The sequence below is a fragment of the Poeciliopsis prolifica genome, unplaced genomic scaffold (assembly GCF_027474105.1).
Source record: "Poeciliopsis prolifica strain line A6 unplaced genomic scaffold, Auburn_PproV2 SCAFFOLD184, whole genome shotgun sequence".
Lineage (NCBI taxonomy): Eukaryota > Metazoa > Chordata > Actinopteri > Cyprinodontiformes > Poeciliidae > Poeciliopsis > Poeciliopsis prolifica.
The window spans coordinates 144,203-160,925 of NW_026562559.1; the positions used below are offsets into that span (position 1 = coordinate 144,203).

At 36.8% G+C, this 16,723-nt stretch overlaps 1 protein-coding gene across 1 annotated transcript; it reads right to left on the minus strand.

The window, feature by feature from the left end:
* Window positions 1-348: 348 nt before the first annotated feature.
* On the minus strand, window positions 349-16,671 carry LOC129356660 (NLR family CARD domain-containing protein 3-like). The gene is made up of 11 exons (XM_055026235.1): window positions 16,600-16,671; window positions 14,815-14,893; window positions 14,644-14,739; window positions 13,346-13,417; window positions 12,142-12,217; window positions 11,560-11,788; window positions 7,950-9,741; window positions 7,696-7,869; window positions 6,820-6,993; window positions 2,038-2,084; window positions 349-1,922 (listed from the first exon to the last, which is right to left on the minus strand). The coding sequence occupies exons 2-11, from the start codon at window positions 14,865-14,867 to the stop codon at window positions 1,381-1,383; spliced, it is 3,255 nt and encodes a 1,084-aa protein (XP_054882210.1). The 5' UTR covers window positions 14,868-14,893; window positions 16,600-16,671; the 3' UTR covers window positions 349-1,380.
* Between the last annotated feature and the right edge of the window lie 52 nt (window positions 16,672-16,723).

Consider the following 16,723-nt stretch of genomic DNA (forward strand, 5'->3'; position numbering starts at 1 on the left):
CAATAATGACTAAATCTACAATCTAATTTAAACGCCCCCAGATCCTGACACCAACCTTAAAGGGGCAGGATATAAAATAATGAACATCATATTGTGCAAATATAAATAAGATGTCACTCTATTTTATATCATTTACACTACCATTCAAAAGTTTGGGGTCACCCCATTCAGTACTGTAGCTTCTGTGAGGAGCTAAACTCTTTTCAGATGTGTGAACATGGTTACACAAGGGTTTTCTAAACATCAATTAGCCTTCTGAGCCAATGAGCAATCACATTTTACCATTAGAACACTGGAGTGATAGTTGCTGGAAATGGGCCTCTATACACCGATGTAGATATTGCACCAAAAACCCAACATTTTTAGCTAGAATAGTCATTTACCACATTAGCAATGTATAGAGTGTATTTCTTTAAAGTTAGGACTGGTTTAGAGTTATTTTCATTGAAAAGTACAGTGCTTTTAGTGACTTTCCAATGTGACCCCAAACTTTTGAACGGTAGTATATGTGTACGACTTATAGCATATTAGTGAAGATGTATATTTCCAAGTATTTATTCTTCTTATTGATAATTTGTTAAGCACAAGAAAACAATCAATGCATAGAATCATTACCACAACATTAGAATATATTGTAGTTTAAATTGCAGTTTAAAGTGCAAGTAGATTACATTACATTGTCTTCAGGCACTAATAGCAACCAGGAAATCTACATCTTAACCAGTTTTCACAAACTTAGAGAAGAAAAAATGTACATCAGAGAAATGCATATTACAGAGATTATTGACATTAAACTGAGAGGTTTTGGATAAAATCTTACATCCAGTCTTAGATTCATTACTTTTAATGATCTGGTCATAGATTCTTTATTCTCACATTCTCATAACTAATTATTGATGCTTTTCCCCACTGCACTCTGTGCATCTCAGCATTCCTTCCCTAGAGTGGCTGCAAGGTGTAGTAAATGATGCTGCCAGGCTTCTGACAATCCTATAGGTTTTCATACGTGACTCCAATATTGATGCAGTGACATTGACTTCAGTTTTTCTTTTTTTTCCACAGTAAAATAAAATAAAATTATTTTATTGACTTAAGGAGTTTTCACAGACAGGCACCATTGAATATGAAAAGGCCACATGTCCTGTCATCAGGACCTGCTGATGACTTTTTATTTTATGATTAATTGAAAACAAAGGGAGACAGAATCGTTAGTTCAGTGGTTCTTAGACTCAAGAATTCTCCTTTGTTTGGACTTAAGATCGATGGACTATGTTGTTTCTTTTAAAAAACTGTTTTATTAATGTGACTTTTTATTGTTTTTTTCCTGTTTTTATTGCATTGATAGTCTTGAAATGTATTAGTTTTGAAAAGAACATAGGACTAAAATGAGCACCAGCACGCTCCTGAATAATTCCTGATCCCAAATCCAGGATAAAGTGTTTCAGTGAATTTGGTGTTGAAGGTGTAGATGTGGATCAGTGCATCTGAAGAGACTCTGTAGAAGGACAGAGTCCCAGCAGGACAGTCCACATATACGGCCACTCTGTCAGAGACAAAGGAGGGAGAGGAGAAGGAGGGAACAGGGATGAAAGCTTTTTTTTCACTATCATGCCAAACAGTGTAACCATCATTAGAGCAGATTAGACACCAGGACTTATCATTCAATCCAAACCAGGAATCATCATTGAGTCCTTTTCTATTGATTTCCCTGTAACTCACTGACATGTAGACTTTCCCACTCCACTCAACCTCCCAGTAACAGCGACCAGTCAGACCATCAGTACACAACAGCTGATGGAGATCAAATCTGTCTGGATGATCAGGATATGGCTGCTCCTCTGCCACACGTGTCACTTTCCTCTTGTCAGACAATCTGAGGAATCTGCTTACAGTGTTCAGGTCGACTGTTAGTGGACGGGAATCTGATGGACAGAACAAACACAATGCAGTTACTGATATATACTTTTCTGAATTCACTGTCACAAACGTGAACATCCATAAATGGGACAATCTGCTATGAATCAAAAATGCACTTACATTTCTTCAGACCTGATGTCATCCATCTTTCTCCTGCAGGCTCCATGCTGTAAGAAAGGAGGTTTTTTGATGGTATTTATCATAACGGGTGTCCCTATTATGTAAATAGGGACACCCATATTGATACCTCATTGAGTTTTCTAAGTCCATCTGTGGCTACATATCTGTCACTATGTATTGACAGTTTATTTGCTCCTCCTCAGTTTTTGTGTCATTGTTCTCATTCTGCCCCATACAATACATCCATAAAATAGTCTGGGAATAAAGTCCCAACAAAGTAACATTTGTCAAGAGCATTTTTAAAAAATTTTTAGATCAAACAAATTTATGTATTAGACTAGACCTAATTGAGAGTGCGTAGATTTGTACTTTTAATTCATATTAGTTATGGGTTAGGGCAAGACAAGGCAACTTTATTTATATAGCACCTTTCAGTCAAAGACAACTCAAAGTGCTTGTACAAGAAAAATAAGGAATACATACTGTTAGAAATAAATAAATAAATAAATAAAATAAAGAAAATATAGACAAAGTAAACATTAAAATTGTAATTATAGTAAATGAGTGGGATTAAAAATTTAAGAATAGACAACTTCAAATAAGAAGGTTTTTAACCTTGTTTTAAATGAACTCAAGGTAGGCGCAGACTTACAATGAGCAGAAAGTTTATTCCATAGTGTTGGAGCATAAAAACTAAAGGCTGCTTCTCCGTGTTTACTTCTGACTCTCGGTATAGTTAATAGGTTTGAGTCTGATGATCTTAATGTTCTGAGTGGTACATAGGGTTGCAGAAGAGCGGAAATGTAGTTTGGATTTCTATTATGAAGTGCTTTATAAACTATTAAGGAAATTTTAAAGTCAATTCTTTGAGCAACAGGCAGCCTGTGCAGAGATCTGAGAACTGGACTGATGTGCTGATCTCTTTTTGTGTTTGTAAGGACTCTTGCGGCAGCATTCTGAAGGAGCTGGAGCTGTCTTAATGCTTTTTTTGTAATCCAGTTAAAATGGCATTGCAATAATCAAGTCTGCTAAAAACAAAGGCATGAAAAGTCTCTCAGAATCCTGTACGGACATGAGTCGTCTCATTTTAGCAATAAGCCATTGTGTTCCCCCCTCCCTCTCTGCTCCTCCAAGCATTCACAGGATTCAATGGATACCAATGAAGAAATGTCTTCCGGACCAGAGTTTCTTAAATTTACAGATGGAATGAATCAAGAGGTTCGCCTCGGCACGTCTCTCCTTAGTACTAACATAGCAGACCTCACTACATTTAAGCAACCTGCCCCTGACTTTCCAGAGGATCCATCACTCTGCGTTTCTGAGGTCTGAGGCCGGGGACCAGGTATTATCTTTACACCCGTCTCCATCCAGAATGTGTCTGGCCCCCGGGTTCTGCAGAACAGGACATTACCTGTCCGGATCACTACAAGAAAATTTACAAAAACCAGAAATATGAAACACAGCGGTCCTAATTCAAACCTCAGAGTGATCCCCTGCCTAAAGGAACCTCAGACTGAAAATCTTTTGGCCTCCAAGCCACTTAAAGTAGCTCTTTTAAATACCAGATCACTCTGTGCTAAAGCTCTGTTAATTAATGATTTCATCACTGAGTATAATGTTGATGTTATGTTTCTGACAGAAACATGGTTGAATGACGATAATGACCAAATTGTACTCATTGAATCAGCGCCTCCTGACTACAATTTTTTAAGTTAGAACAGAAAACATAAAAAAGGAGGAGGCATGGCTTCTATATTTAAAAATACCATAAACTGTAGTAAAATCTCTTTCGGTCATTTCACATCTTTTGAGTATCTTGGAATTCAGGTTAAAGGCTTCAAACGAACTTTGACACTAACTTTATACAAAACTCCAGCATATGTGGAAAATTTCTTTACTGACTTGACTGATCTTCTTTCTCTCATATGCATTGATTATGATTGTTTAATAATTGTTGGTGATTTTAACATTCATGTGGACAAACCCGAAAACAGAGGAGCAAAAAAGCTCTCTGATATTTTAGAAAATTTTGGTTTAACACAACATGTTAAACAAGCAACACACACTCAAGGACACACACTGGACCTGGTTATCAGTAAGGGTGTGAATATTTCCAATGTCTCTGTAACTGATGTCGCCTGTCGGATCACTTCGCTGTTATCTTTGAAGGTTCTTTATTCTTTGACCCACTTGGACAAACAGCTACTATCACAAAACGTTCTTTCACAGAAAACACAGCAGAAACATTTAATCAAATCTACTCTTCCTCCTCACCCTTAAGCTGTAATGATGTAGATCAGTTGTTAGATGATTTTCAGTCTAAAGTTTCATATATCATTGATCCAATTAAAGTAAAGGTTGTGTCTGGTACGAAAAAATCTCCATGGAGAAAAGCACAAACAGTTCGTTCTGCAAGACAACTCTGTCGCAGAGCAGAACGAAAATGGCGTAAAACTCAACTTCACTTTCATAATGACATCTATAAAGAAACACTACGTAACTATCACTTAACACTAAAACATGCAAGGGAGGCTTTCTTTGCAGATGTCATAAACAAAAACATCAACAATGCTCGAACTTTATTTGCAACAGTTGACAGGCTCACAAACCCTCCTGTGACGTTACCACCTGAACTCCAATCTAATGTTGCCTGTAACAAGTTTTCCAGCTTCTTTTCAGAGAAAATTCAAAAAATCAGAGGATTAATCTGCACATCAACTCTAAAGCCAGAACCATTGCTGTACCAAAACAAAACAAATACAGAAAAAATGACCCACTTTCAACTACTTAATTATAAAACTCTAAAAGAAATTATAAGTCAATTAAGTTCAAGCTCCTGCTGTCTGGATGTCCTTCCCACACATTTCTTTAAGAAAGTCCTGCCTGTTATTGCTACTGATCTGATCCAAATCGTAACTCATCGCTTACATCAGGTGTTTTCCCTCAGGCCTTGAAAACAGCAGTCATCAAACCACTGTTAAAAAAGAACAACCTGGACAAATCACTATTGCAGAATTACAGGCCAATCTCAAACCTCCCATTCATCAGCAAAGTTATTGAAAAAACTGTGTGTAAAAAATTAAATAGTTTCCTCATGATGACCAACTGCTTTGACACTTTCCAGTCTGGTTTTCATGCTCACCACAGCACGGAGACTGCCCTCGTAAAAGTATTCAATGATATTCATATAAATACGGACTGTGGCAGAACCACGGTGCTGGTTCTGTTGGACCTCAGTGCAGCTTTTGACACTGTCGACCAGGACATATTACTGAATCGACTTGAAAGTTGGGTTGGACTCTCCGGTTCGGTGCTCGACTGGTTTGAATCCTACATAAAGAACAGGGATTTCTTTGTTTCAATTGGAAACTTCTCATCAAAGAGGTCAAAGGTCACATGTGGGGTACCCCAAGGTTCAGTCCTAGGACCCCTCTTATTTAATATTTATATTCTCCCACTAGCTCAGGTCATAACAGGAAATAATATTAGCTACCACAACTATGCAGATGACACAGCTCTACATTACGATGTCACCAGGTGACTCTGAACCCATCCAATCACTGAATAAATGTTTAGAACAGATAAATGTGTGGATGTGCCAAAACTTTCTCCAGCTAAACAAAAACAAAACTGAAGTCATTATTTTTGGACCTAAAGAGGAACGATCTAGAGTCAATGCACAGCTTCAGTTATTACAACTAAAAACTAGCATCAGGCCCGAAACCTGGGAGTAGTGATGGACTCAGACTTGAACCTCCAGAGCCACATAAAGACAGTTACAAAGTCGGCCTTCTATCACCTGAAGAACATCTCCAGGATTAGATGACTAATGTCTCAGCCAGATCTAGAGAAACTCATTCATGCGTTTATCTTTAGTCGCATTGATTATTGTAACAGCGTCTTCACAGGTCTGTCCAACAAATCAATCAAAAAGCTGCAGCTGATCCAGAAGCTGCTGCTCGCGTTCTCACTAAAACCAGGAAGATAGAGACATAACACCAGTTTTAAAGTCCCTCCACTGGCTCCCTGTAGCTCAAAGAATAGATTTTAAAATACTGTTGTTAGTTTACAAATCACTGAACGGTTTAGCACCACAATACATCAAAGATCTGCTGTTGTTGTGGCAACCTTCCAGACCTCTGAGGTCTTCTGGTTCTGGTCTGCTCTGCATCCCAGAACCAGAACCAAGAGAGGAGAAGCAGCTTTCAGCATCTATGCACCAAAACTTTGGAACAAACTTCCAGACAACTGTAAAACAGCGGAAACCCTGACTGCTTTTAAATCGCAATTAAAAACACACCTGTTTAGAGTTTCATTTGAAATGTAATATGTAACAATGTATTCTCTATTATATGTTGCATGACTTTGTGTTCTTGTGTTTATGATGTAAAGCACTTTGAAATGCCTTGCTGAAATGTGCTATACAAATAAAATTTGATTGATTTGATTGATTGATTGATTGATTGATTGATTGATTGATTGATTGATTGATTGATTGATTGATTGATTGATTGATTGATTGATGAAGCAAGGGACATGAACTTAAAAAGACCACTGTTCAACATTGTTTAATTAATTATTCCTCTATCTTAGCTTGATTTCCCTTGATGCAGCATACAGTAAACCAGCATTTCTTGGTCTGAGGCTTGTTGAGGTATCTGGGTTTACCTAGCTATATTCATATTCACATTGATTTATCCAGATCTCCTCACCCTCCCCAAGGATTATTGTTCCTCAATTATCCTGAGTATCACTGAGGGGCTGCAGAAAATATGTCCTTACTTGAGAGACTCCAGCCTGAAGTTTGGATTCTTCAGTATAGCTGCTAGACTCTCCATTCCTGCCTCTCTAGGATGATTGAAGCTGAGGTCCAGCTCCTTCAGGTGAGACGGGTTTGTAGTCAGAGCTGAGGCCAGAGCAGCACATCCTTCATCTGCGATCAGGCAGCCTGAAAGCCTGCAGACACAAACACACAACATTGTTGGAAAACTCACCCATATTCTCAGTATGAAGCACATTTTAGAACTTGTTTTCATCAGGAATAATTAGATGACATGCTAAGAAAGGTAGAGCATGAATGTTAAGCAACAGTCTGCAGAAAACTGTGTGTCTCTCTATATTGTCAGTTGAAGATGTTTACCACAACAGTTCGGCAAAATCAGCAACAGAGTTAGCAATAATCCACAATTATAAAACTGTAACCATGACTGGAAGGTCTGTTTCAAAGAATCACATCTTGAAGTGCAACCATAGAGAAAATGTTGGCCCGGACATGAGGACCAATGTAAACACACCGGTACATGCTGTTGTAGCACATGTTGTGTCATTGTGTGGTGGGTATCAGCATGATTTCATTTATCAAATTAGGATTAGAGTTAGCACAACAGTTAGTCAGCGATGCCCACAGCTAGAAGCAGGTTTTCCTAAATAATCCCTGTATTTGGCTGGGTTTTGAATCAGGTGTTCTGGAGCCAAAGTACATCTAAAATATGCAAGGTAGTGGTCCCTGATGAAATGGATTAGGAACATTTGTTGAAGTAATTTTTTCAGTTCAAGAAATGTTTTCAGTTTTCTTTCTAGAAAACTGAAAACACATTTTAGACATGTTAATAAATTTGGTAAATATGATAACAATAGAAGACTTTAAATGTATCTCACCTGAGAATCTCCAGTTCACAGTTAGGACTCATCAGTCCTTCACACAGCAGCTTCACTCCTGAATCTGTCAGGTCATTGTTACTCAGGTCCAGATCTCTGAGACTAGAGGATGTTGAGCTGAGCAATGAGGACAGAGCTTCACAGCTTCTCTCTGAGAGGTTACAGCCACTCAGTCTGAAAGGACAAGGACAATATAAAGTAATTGTATTATTATTATGAGACACTTTTCTAAAACTGATTACATCTGTACTTACATAACTTTGCTGGAGGCTTTGGCTACTGGCAACAGTCTCTGAAGAGCTTCCTCTGAAGCAGAGTATTTCTTCAGGTCAAATATCTCCAGATCTTTCTCTGATGACAGTAGGATGAAATGCAGAGCTGACCACTGAGCAGGAGACAACTGGTGTGTTGAAAGACTTCCTGTTTGTAGAGATTGTTGGATTTCCTCCACCAGCGACTGATCATTAAGTTCATTCAGACAGTGGAACAGATTGATGCTTTTCTCCACACCATGATGATTCAACTTCTCCTTGATGTACTGGGCTGTGTACTTATTGGCCACTAAACTTTCTTCAGTCTGTGCCACAAAGCCTCTGAAGTGACGCTTATTGGTCTCCAGTGAAAGACCAAGTAGGAAGCGGAGGAACAAGTCCAGGTGTCCATCTGGACTCTCTAGGGCCATGTCCACAGCACTCTTGTACATTTCTGTCTCTGAGGATTCATGATTTCTTTTTTCCAATTCCTTGGATTTCATTTCACCTTCTGCCATCAGATTGACTCCAGATTTGTTGAAGGTCAGGTGAACATGAAGAGCAGCCAGAAACTCCTGAACACTCAGGTGGATGAAACAGAAAACTTTGTCCTGGTACAGACCTCTCTCTTCTCTGAAGATCTCTGTGAAAACTCCTGAGTATGTTGAAGCTGCTGTGATATCGATGCCACACTCTGTCAGGTCTGATTCATAGAAGATCAGGTTTCCTTTCATCAGCTGCTCATAAGCCAGTTTTCCCAGAGACTCGATCATCTTCTGGTTCTCTGGACTCCAGATTGAATCTGTCTCAGTTCCTCCATCGTACTTGATGACCTTCAGTTTGGTCTGCACCACCAGGAAGTAAATGTACATCTCAGTCAGGGTCTTTGGCAGCTCTTCTCCATCTTTCTTGTTCAACATGTCTTCCACAACTGTAGCAGTGATCCAGCAGAAGATTGGGATGTGGCACATGATGTGGAGGCTTCTGGATTTCTTTACATGGGAGATTACCAAGCTGGTCTGTTTCTTATATTTAAATCTTTTTGTGAAGTATTCATCTTTCTGTGGATCAGTGAATCCTCTGATCTCTGTCATCATACCAATAAACTCAGTTGGGATCCGATTGGCTGCTGCAGGTCTTGTGGTTATCCAGAGGAGAGCTTTGGGAAGCAGGTTCCCTCTGATGAGGTTTGTCAGAATAACATGCACAGAGGTGGACTTTCTTACATCTGTCAGGATCTCATTTCTCTTGAAGTCCAGTGGAAGTCGACATTCATCCAAACCATCAAAGATGAACACAACTTTTAAATCTTCAAACCTGGAGATTCCTTTGGTTTCACTAAAAAAGTGGTGAACAAGCTCCACTAAGCTGAACTGTTTATCTTTTAACAGATTCAGCTCTCTGAATGTGAATGGAAACATGAACTGGATGTCCTGGTTAGTTTGGTCTTCTGCCCAGTCCAGAGTGAACTTCTGTGTCAGGACTGTTTTCCCAATACCAGCCACTCCTGTTGTCATCACTGTTCTGATTGGTTCATCTCTCTCAGGTGAGGGTTTAAATATGTCTTCAGGTCTAATTGTTGTTTCTGGCCTTTCTGGTTTCCAGGACACTGATTCAATCTGTCTGACCTCATGTTCCTTATTGACCTCTTCAGATCCTCCCTCTGTGATGTAGAGCTCTGTGTAGATCTGATTGAGAAAGTTTTGATTTTCTGATTTTACAATTCCTTCAAACACAAACTGGAACTTTTTCTTCATGTTAGACTTTAGTGTTTGTTGACGTGTGGTGAATGATCCTAAGTGAATGCAAGAATAACTAATTAAAATAATTTCTTCACTTCTTATATATTTAGCTTTAAAAGTATTACAAATATTTTCTGTTGGTTACATTTTATAGCCTCAAAATCAAAACATTTAAAAATCAACCATTTAAATCTTCTAGCCAGATTTATATATAAAACGCAACTGAATTCTTTAGATAAACTATTAAAGGAGCATGGACTTTTCAGTTTTTATATGCTATTAACTCAGTTATTATTTAATCATAATAATATCAACATATAATATTTTCATATTTTGCTATTTGGTACAAAACACACAGACAAGAAATTACTGAACTACGGGGATCCTAAAGTAGAAGCTCAGTGAAAGAGGCTTTATGCAGATAACATGGAAGGTTAAATAAATTTCTATATTACATGAACAACAACTTCTTTCCTGATGTTCATCATCATTTTCTGCTCGTCTTTGGAACAAAAAAGTATTGTTGCTTGGCAACCTCTCAGCCAATAGAATAAAAGTGTTGTACTGGGTTTGTTTGTTTTCTTCTAGCAGGTGTCCCTGTGTGGCTACTGTTAATTATAGCAACCTGCACCAACCACTGAATGTACTGAAAAACAACAATCTCAGCTTTCTCATCAGTGTTACGCTAACTATCCACTAGCAGTGCGCTACTAATTGCTAACAGCCTATTGAATTTGTTCACCCAAACAAAGAAAATGGATTCATAAATCCAATAGTATTACAACTTAGTCATGACTTGGTATCTATCTGATAGTTTTCTTTCTTAAGCCTCACTCAGCCACACTTATGCTGCCAGATTATTGAAGACGTTATGCAAGTAGTTTTCCAGCACTTTTCATCTTGTCCTTATTGTTGTGACCTCACTTTTGTTTGCTGGATTTGCCCCCTCACCTTTGTCCAACAGCTGTTTTTAAGAGTCACAAGGTGAGAGGCCACATTTGGTACCAGGAGCCACTGATTGAGCCCCACTTGCTGCGTTGCTTCAAAATATAGATATCTCTTTGCAGCGTACTCCTCAGGCCAGTCTTTAGGCGTGCTACGCCCTCTCCAGCCCAAAGGCTGCAGGTTGAGGTTCCTCTCTGCCCTGATCATCTGTGCTGGGCCACCTGTCCGACTCCTGGGACTTTGTGCCCAGTGAGATTCTACTCACTCCTCACCTGGAATACATCTGTATTCCACCAAATCTGTACTCCCCTTCCTTTACCTTAGCTCCTTTTATCTTGCATTTATTAGTCTTTGCAAATACCTCTATGACAGTGTTTCTTAATTCCAGTACTCAGGCCAACCTGCTCTGCATGTTTTACATGTGCCTCTATACCAGAACAGCTGATTAAATGACTGCATGACGTCTTCTCCAGCCACCAAGTACTGAAGAAGCCTGTTGATCACCCAAAGATTTAATCCATGTCTATGGCAGAAGGAAAACACCTAAAACATGCAGGGCAGTTGGATCTAAGGACCAGAATTAAGAAACACTGCTCTATGAGCAACTAATCACTGTGGTCCCCTCCTTATTAGAGGACCAGATCCAATTCAGAGTGTCTGACATGTTAAAGGGGAAAAAACTACACAGAATATAAAAGACATGTTTATATTCACTGTGAGAAAAAGAACCCACTGTGCAACAAATGTATTTGAATCTCATTTTGGAGCCTCTAAATATAAATCTAACAGAGGTTTGGCAGCCATGCACCAGTCTGGATGGAGCAGGTATCAAATCGGCAACCTATTGATTGTGCTGATTAAATGATTACCAAAATTGAAAGAAAGATTCATTTATCAATTTACACTCTTTACAGAAATTGTCTTACTGCTTTGAAGACGGTCAGCAAGCTCCTCCTGGTTCATCATCCTCAGGAAGTGCTGTGTGATTTTCTCAAATGCTTCTCTGCTGCTGTTCATCTGCTGTTTATCTTCACCCTCTGAAACTTCATGCTCCTCCTTATTCTCATCTAAACCTTCTGGGTAATCTGAAGCCAGAACCATTTGGATCTTTTTCAGCTCATTTTCCTCAAAGGTGAAAATCTTCTTTTTCAGCTCCTAAAATGGAATAATAGACAAGACCTCAATGGTTTAGCCAGTGCTGTGAAATACCATTAAATTCAGAGGTTTGTGAGTTGGGGATAATCTATTAACAATTTTTCAAAGTGAAATTTTATTTTAAATCTAATCTGAATTATTTACCCAAAATCTCCATCAACTTTAACTCAATAGGGAACAGACTCTTGTTAGTTCTCTGTTCATTGTGCTCCAATAGTGGAGCTAAATATCTAATCAAGAGAGGCTGTTAGAACAAAATGGATGCTGGTGGAAAATCCACTGGATTATAATTTACAGCATAGAGATGATTATGAACACAATAGACAGGAAGCAATGGATGTAAATATACTGACCTTATATGTGGAGTCCAGCTCTGTTTGATGCTGTTGGGGAGATGTACAACTAGGAGCCTCTGGGTTTAGCTTCACTCTGTGGAGGAATCATAAAGACTTTGCTCATATTACAGCTTTTCACAAACACAAGAAAAAAAAGGAAGCTTTTATAGATCCAGACAGGTAACAAATTTTATGTCATACTGAAGTTTATAAGGTGGATCCAATAGCAGCAGGCAGGACTAGTGATGGACCAGACGACACAGAAACCTCTTGTCACTTTAAGAAAAACCATGTGACTGATACAGTTCCTGTTTGGATGTAAAATTGTATTTATGAGTGAGATGGAGATACTTTGTGTTCTTTGTCTTGCGTTAGTTTTTCGCTCATATTATAATACCAGCATGGATCAACAGAGGAAGAGGAAGTTTCCTCAAAGAAACTTCAATTTTTATCAGTTATTTAATCATAAATAACAATTTATGATTAAATAACTTATTTACTCATAAATAATTTATTTATTTATGATAAATAAACAATTTATTAATAAATAATTTATTTTTTATTTATTGTCAAAATGACATTTTGTTTAAATAAAGGAAATGTTTATTTATCATAAATAAATAAATACATTATATTTAATGGAAATATAAATAAATAAATTTATTTATTTATGATAAATAAATTTATGATAAATTTATCATAAACTTTTGTTTATGTGAGATCATCACATTTTGATGATCTCACATCAAAATGTGAGATCATTTGATCCTATCCCAGAGAATAAAATAAGTTATTCTATTTTCATTTCACTTTGATCATTTTCTTTCAGATTATTCCACTTCCTTTCTGTAGAATATTTGAATTAGTTTACATGAATTAACTTTTATTTATATTGTAGATGAAAGTTGGATTTGCTCCCATAAACTGTCTTACTTCTCCAAATGTGGGTTGGGTTGCAGACACGCATCAAAATGCAAAGTAAAAACAAATAGTGCCCTCACCATAGCAACTACCACCTTCAAATGCAAATACAGGAGTAATAGAAATTATTTTACAAAACTAACCCGGGCGTCAATTACAAAAGAAAAGTAAGGCAAGCTGAATGAACACATAATGTCAGCTGCACTTCCTGTATTCAGCTGGTAGGTAAAAAGGATAGATGGTTATAAAACAGAAACAAATGCCCAGATATACCAAGTTACAACATTTACAAACAACTCACCTCTTTGGAGAAGGATGTTTTTCTATTTCTGACAGTTGTCCAGATGAACAGCTGGGCAGTGAGTGCTGAACTCTGTCATGTAAAACAATTATATACAGTAAGAGTACAGTGGCTAACAGGAGTATTGGCCTAACCCCTAACCTAAACACGATATAAATAGCAAAACACATAAACACAAAAAACAAACTGTAAATAAAACATATATACAATATTTTACAGTTTGAAGAAGAGATCTTTTTTCCGTTTTCAAACTTTTATGCCTGTATTTTTGAAGTAAACAGTAAAACATTACAAATAAGAAAAACAACCAAGTATGAAAAGCTGTCACTTTGTCCATGTCAACATGCAAAATGCAGATTGGAGTTGTTGAGTGTCTGATGAGAGTTTATTAAAGCAAACAGAAAACTTACAAAAAGTTTAGGAACAGACTGGGAAAAGCCAAGTTAAAGGGAGGATTAAAGAGTTTCTTTGTCTGGGTTTTGACAAAAGGAGTTAGTATTTGTGTTTCCACTGAACTTATAATTGTACAATTTGATTCGCTTAATGGAAATACAGCAATTTTGAAATATCAAAATTGGTTTAATTCGCAAAACTGCAATGGAAGCACATTTTCTGCACATAATCAACAACCAGAAGATGAAAGGAAGTAGTAGGTGGATGGGAGAAAGAGACTTGAATCAAATGAAACCATAATTAGAAAGAAACATTAAATAAACAAAGAATAAACTAAACTGGAAAAGTAAAAGAAAAACAAAGAAATGATCAAAAGAGGAAATAACTAAAACAGTCCAAAAAACAAATATCAGTTTACAGTTGCAACATTTTTTTTTATTAATTTTTTTTAATTTTTTAATTTTTTTTTTTGCATTTGTATTGTTCAGGTTTTAGTTTCTATTTTCTTGCGATTGCTTTTGTTTTGTCTTTGTGAGTTTTGGAGTTTATATCATTCATGTGTTTGCAGCGTTTTTCATTATTTGTTGTGTTTGTTACTGTCAGTCACCATATAAGCATCTAACCTAAGTAATATAATCCATAAATTACTGCATCATAACTCAACTGTGATTAACGAGATTCATGTTGTTAATCACACCATAATATCTATCTAAAACAGATAGTTATATACTGTTTTCCAGCCCACCCAGGTCTGATCACCTACTGACCTGATAAATTACTAAATCACTAAAACAATAGTACAATAAAATAATTTAAAATTTTCTTCCATGGGCAAATATTTTTCCATACCACATTATATGTTGGGATCACGTTTTAGATAGTTAGATTGTTTAGATGTAGCTCACCTCTTTCTAGATGAAGGCTGGTTTGATTTAAAATAAAAAAAATCCTCTTTGGACTTGTTCTCCCAGGATTCTGATTCCACTTCATCGTCAGATTTGCTGTAAATAAAGTTGCTTAAGTGATGCTTTGCTCTAACAGATTGATGACACAAAAACAGTGGAAGGTTATTTCACCTCTTAGCTTTGCTCTGAGTTTCTCCTTCTTTCAGCTCCTCACTCTGATCCATGATGCCGAGTTCAGGGCCACATCAATCTGCAAACAGTTTTTATATTAATTTATAGAGACGATCACTCACCTGTCCCACAGCTCTACATATTGTTTTTTTTTCACATTATGTGTTCAATAGTGATGCGTTCACACCATACGTGTTTCATGCATCAAAAATGCGTCCAATGCTTCAAGTTCATGTGTGACCTTTGAAGTCAGATGCTTGACATTTTATTCACATTGAGGGCGATTCACAGCCTCGATGCGCCTCAACATAGACTATAAACCAGATGTGCCTGATGCTCAAAACGTGGTTGATGTGAATGCAGCATAAAACTATCAGTTGACATTATTTTGCTGTAATAGGAGCCAACAGAGAAACACAAAGGGATCTGGCAAAAACACAGAAACTAATTTGGTACTTCCTACTGAATATTTAAACAAAATGTTAACTTTCCTGTTATTAAAACATAAAATCAGGTTTCAACCTTCATATTTTTGTATATGCACTTTGTTATTAAGTGCATATTTATTAATAAGATGTTAATAAATATGATTAGTCATTTAATATTAGTACATTAATTAATAAAGTTGAAAACAGTTTTAATCAAACTAGCAAACATCAGATGCTGCTCTGTAAACACCAACCTGTTACGGAACAACTGGTGGAGTGGCATTTAACATGGAGGATTGTGTGTAAACATGGGCAGTGTTTAGAGTGGAAACAATATTTTATTTTCAGGTTAGTTTTCTCCCTGTGCTCACAATATGGGAGGACATGTACAGTGTGCTGTGTGTGTCAGTAGACATTCAAAGTCAAATATATAATCCTTGTATGAAGGACTGGGTGAGGTACATGTATAAACTACCTTGAAACAAAACGATGCCAAACTAGAAAGGAACGATAGAACAATGGATAAATCTTGCATTTTAATATAGACATTGGATCACATGAGCTTCAGTTGTTCTTTGATGTGCAGAAAAACCAGTATGAGTGTTTATGAAGGAGGAGGAGGTCAAACCGTTCCAGTTCTCTGGTTTCAGTGTTTTTATCAATTTGACCATTTGTACAAACTAAACTCAGAACTCTTCTTATAATTTAACAATTTAAACAAATAACAAGTAGGATAAAACAATGTTCTCTGAAATATTGGAGTTTACGTATGTATGATGGTTGTATATATTACATTAATTTTAAAAACATTAGTCTATTATACAGCATTGCTCTTTATGATTTATTTCAAATTATGAGAAATAAATCACAAAGCAAATTAGATTTCATTTTCTATGAGTTGTTTTTATCACATTAATAGTCAGAGGTGGGTAAATTGTACTCAAATTAGAAAACAATTTGACTTTTTACTCAAAAAAAGTAAAACATGGCTGTCTAAAAGTGAAAAGTTTTTTATAAAAAGGCCCCTGAAGTACTGAGTAACTGATCACAGCATTTGTTTTAATATTTAAAACACATTTACATCAGACAGACAAAAAGTTATCTGCAAATATTTACGGAGACCCATCTTAAGATACAATTAGTATTCCATGTAATCATAAGTAAATGATGTTCAACAATAATAATGTTCCAGCATTAAACAAAGCATCACACCTAACTGGAGTTTAGAAATAAATGAAATAGAGAAACTAAACGAGCTGATCTTTCATCAGCAGAAAGAGAAATACATCATAAAGAGCAAATCCAGAGGTTATTTAGTGTTTCTCTTGTTTCGTCCTCAATGTATGAATTGTCTTACCTTCAGTTTGAAGTTGATCTGCAACACAGCAAAGATAAGTGAAAATAAGTGTCTGAAATTTTTAGGTTTTTCCTCCAGGTGAGAAACCGATTCTGTTTCTATTCCTGATTCACCTCTAGTTCTG

Bases quoted from the DNA above. Each gene is read 5' to 3' on its own strand.
- LOC129356660 (XM_055026235.1), bottom strand. From the start codon at position 14,867: ATGGATCAGAGTGAGGAGCTGAAAGAAGGAGAAACTCAGAGCAAAGCT. The intron at 11,789-12,141 runs GTCAGTATATTT...ATTCCATTTTAG, and splicing joins AGCTGGACTCCACATATAAG to GAGCTGAAAAAGAAGATTTT. The intron at 7,870-7,949 runs GTAAGTACAGAT...TTGTCCTTTCAG, and splicing joins AAAGCCTCCAGCAAAGTTAT to ACTGAGTGGCTGTAACCTCT.